Consider the following 3222-nt stretch of genomic DNA (forward strand, 5'->3'; position numbering starts at 1 on the left):
TCCTTAACTTTATAAAATTAAGTTAAATAACAAAATAAAATCTCTCTCTGTAGACCTCTCAGGAGTAATTAGAAAGACTTTATTGTTATAATGTCTTGAACAAGTGTGAATACTTCAAAAATAGGATAATGAAAAAATAGGAATTTGGAATGAAATAGATATTTCAATTACATAAATGCTATTTCTGTATCAGAAATACTGTAGCCACATACACTCACTCCATAGGCCTCCTCACTTTTTGCACCATAGAATTTTATAATGCATTAATAAATGAAATTTACGGAAGAATGCAGGAGGGTGGTCGAAGACTTGACAGCTATACCATCAACATCTGCATTAATAAAATTTACCTGTAAGGATCTCATCATAGGACATTTTATGTTAAAAAAAACTTTGAGAATAATGATTTTTAATAAGTGCCCTCTCTTTAAAGCATCACTGTGTAACTTTTCACTACTTCAGGAGCTAGACATTAAACTTCACGGTTTAGCACCCCTGAAAGCAATAGGCCGATCCGTCAAATTAAAATATAGTAACAACAGATCGGTAACTACAAATTAGAGCATGATTCTTATATATTCCAAAATACGAACATCGTTCATTTAAAAGATTGGATGCAAACTATTGGTTCTTCAACATACCAGGCAGCAGATTTCTCATCAAAGTATTTATTTTATACCGAGGAGCTTAAAAGTTTAATCATATCCAGTCAAAAGAAACCTTGTATTGCAGGAATGGATGAAGAGATGATGAGTTTGGAAGCAGAGAAAAAATAGTTAATAAAAAAGCAGTTTTGTATTATCCTAGTTATCGCTATTACAAATATCCTCAAGAAAAAGAAAATATTTGGGAAGAAACTGAACATATGCTGGATGCTGATGGGAAATTTTTTAGTATGTCATATTAAATGAAGCGCTTATTTCTGCATGTTTTGATAATATAGCTCATGCTCTACTCGAGCTCAGAGGAAGTCGGAATGAAAAAGATAGGAGGAACAGCGGAGGCTGTAGGCTTTGCTCTGTGCAGGAGGTCTGGAGCGCAGCGGGGTGGGGCGGTGACGGAGGATGTGGGATTTCGGGTTGAATCACTGTGTCCATATGCATCCTGGCGAAGTTGGGATGCACTTTAGCTACATGTTAGTTTTAATCAATTTTCAATTAAAACATAAACAAATGTTTACACTTCCAAAAATTACACTGTAAAAAAAAAAATTCTAAAAACCACCATGACAGTTTCACACTAAATATAATGTAGAAGCCATTCAAAATGGCCCATCCCAGTCAAACTCCAGCAGAATGGCAGCTCCCATCGAAATCCCCTCCAACTTCCAGCCTCTGGATTGACCCCCTGATGCCACCCTTTTCACTGAATTACAGGCAATGGCGTAACGACACAACAATAGGCCCGTAAGCAACATTATTTGGGTGGGCTCCATATGAAATACAGTAACACCCACAAATCATCACAGAAAAAAAAGTTTAAGACAAAGATTGATGTTTAAAAAGGAATTGAAGGGGTCCAGCCAAGCCATCAAGAAAGTGGGGAAATTTTGAATGGCTACTACTATACCAGCTCAATCAAAACTAGTAGGGCCAGCAGAGAAATCTGAAAAACGGTAAATTATCCAGAAGAAGAAGATAAAGACGAACCAGCAACAGAACAAATTTAACGAAAAACAAAACAGTAGAGATGATGACAGATGAACCTATCTGTAGACGTTTACAGGCCGAAAATATAGAACAATGAGGAAACCTGTAAATATAAACTAACAGATAAATAAATTGCTACCTACACTGGAAGAGGAACAATAAAATCCAATGTTTGTTAACTATAACAAAGAAATATTATCTCTTATGCAGGAGTTGTTTTAGATTACTGTACCTAAGCTTGATGTAAACATAATCAGTTATTCCTGAACCGTCCACTCAGTTGACAAAAGGATTAGGTGATGGTCTTGTTTGTCATGATTTGAGGTGATGGGTTCTTCCATTTGTGTTCATTTGTTTGTGTGTTTATTATCTTCTAACATTCCTCTCCATCTTTTTCTGTGGCTTTTGCTAATTGAGTTTTTCCTTCCAGTTCATTTTTTTTCCAATGATGATTCATTGGTTTCAATGATGATTCAATGATTCCAAGTTTTTAGGGATTTTTTTTTTCATGTTTGGGCTTTTATTTGCATTTAGTCTTCTAGTTTATTCTTGGGGTCGTTTAACTTATTATTAACTTGTTATTATTATTATTCCCTGTGGAATAATCCTCTTTCCATGCCTCTCTTTCTGCTCATGCTTTATATCCTGATCTCCTTAAGACAAGCTGTAAATTTTGTTTTTATTTATTAAATTACCCTGCTGCTCCATTCCTTCCTGCCTGCATTGTGGGTCCCATTTTATCCTTTTTTGTGCAGATGTGGATTTTAATTCTTTTATTTAAGATTATTACACTGTATTTAACAGATCATTGACATTTTTCCTTTGGGCTCTTTCAGTCACCAAACAAGCCCACCGTTCCTCAGGAGAAAATTCGACCTTTGACCAGCCTGGATCATTCTCAAAGCCCGTTCTATGACCCAGAAGGTGGGGCCATTACTCCTGTTGCTCGGGTAGTTGTGGAACGTATTGCAAGGAAGGTAAAGTATTCACTGTTTTTATTGTGTCACCATATTGATGACATAGAAATTATTGACAATAATGATGTTAATGTGTGTATACATTTATACACACACTTCTGGCATTTATCTGGTACAGTTATGAACGATACAATATAAAATGTAGCTAGTTGGCTTCCCCCCAGAAAACTGGCTAAACTTGAAGGTAGGCTTCACCAGGGTAAGCCACTGGCAGCCCATCATGTTTTAGTTTAAAACATGTTTAAAATCTTTAAAGTCGTAGGGAAGCGTCTGTTCCAACCGTTGCATTTCCAAATTCTCCCGAGTGGTGCACAACTTTACACGAGTGAATAAAATGAATGTGATTGGTCGATTATCAAGGGGGCGGGATTGATGTGGCGGAAGGTTCCCAAGCAAGTTTGGTGGTGTCTGGTTTTTCAGAAGAATCTTGCTAGCAACTTAGTGCTAGTAGGTTCCCAATGGGAAATTACATTGGGACCAAGTAGCACTTAGCAACAACACTGTCAAGTAACGCTTTGGACAGCAGAAACATGCAAGAGGAGGAGAGTTTGATGTGGGAGGTCGTGGATGAGTCTCCTCCGTCATACATTTTTTAT

The 3222-nt window shown here is 36.8% G+C and overlaps 1 protein-coding gene across 1 annotated transcript in view; it reads left to right on the forward strand.

Annotated features, from left to right (window-relative positions):
- Positions 1-3222, forward strand: part of LOC107094903 (spondin-1-like) — a 160000-nt gene that overhangs the window by 124836 nt on the left and 31942 nt on the right. The window contains exon 9 of the mRNA XM_015390793.1: positions 2486-2626. Coding sequence (XP_015246279.1) covers positions 2486-2626 — 141 coding nt within the window. The remainder of the gene's footprint in view (positions 1-2485; positions 2627-3222) is intronic.

Source organism: Cyprinodon variegatus, unplaced genomic scaffold (genome assembly GCF_000732505.1).
Source record: "Cyprinodon variegatus isolate N-32 unplaced genomic scaffold, C_variegatus-1.0 Scaffold513, whole genome shotgun sequence".
In the NCBI taxonomy this organism is placed as follows: domain Eukaryota; kingdom Metazoa; phylum Chordata; class Actinopteri; order Cyprinodontiformes; family Cyprinodontidae; genus Cyprinodon; species Cyprinodon variegatus.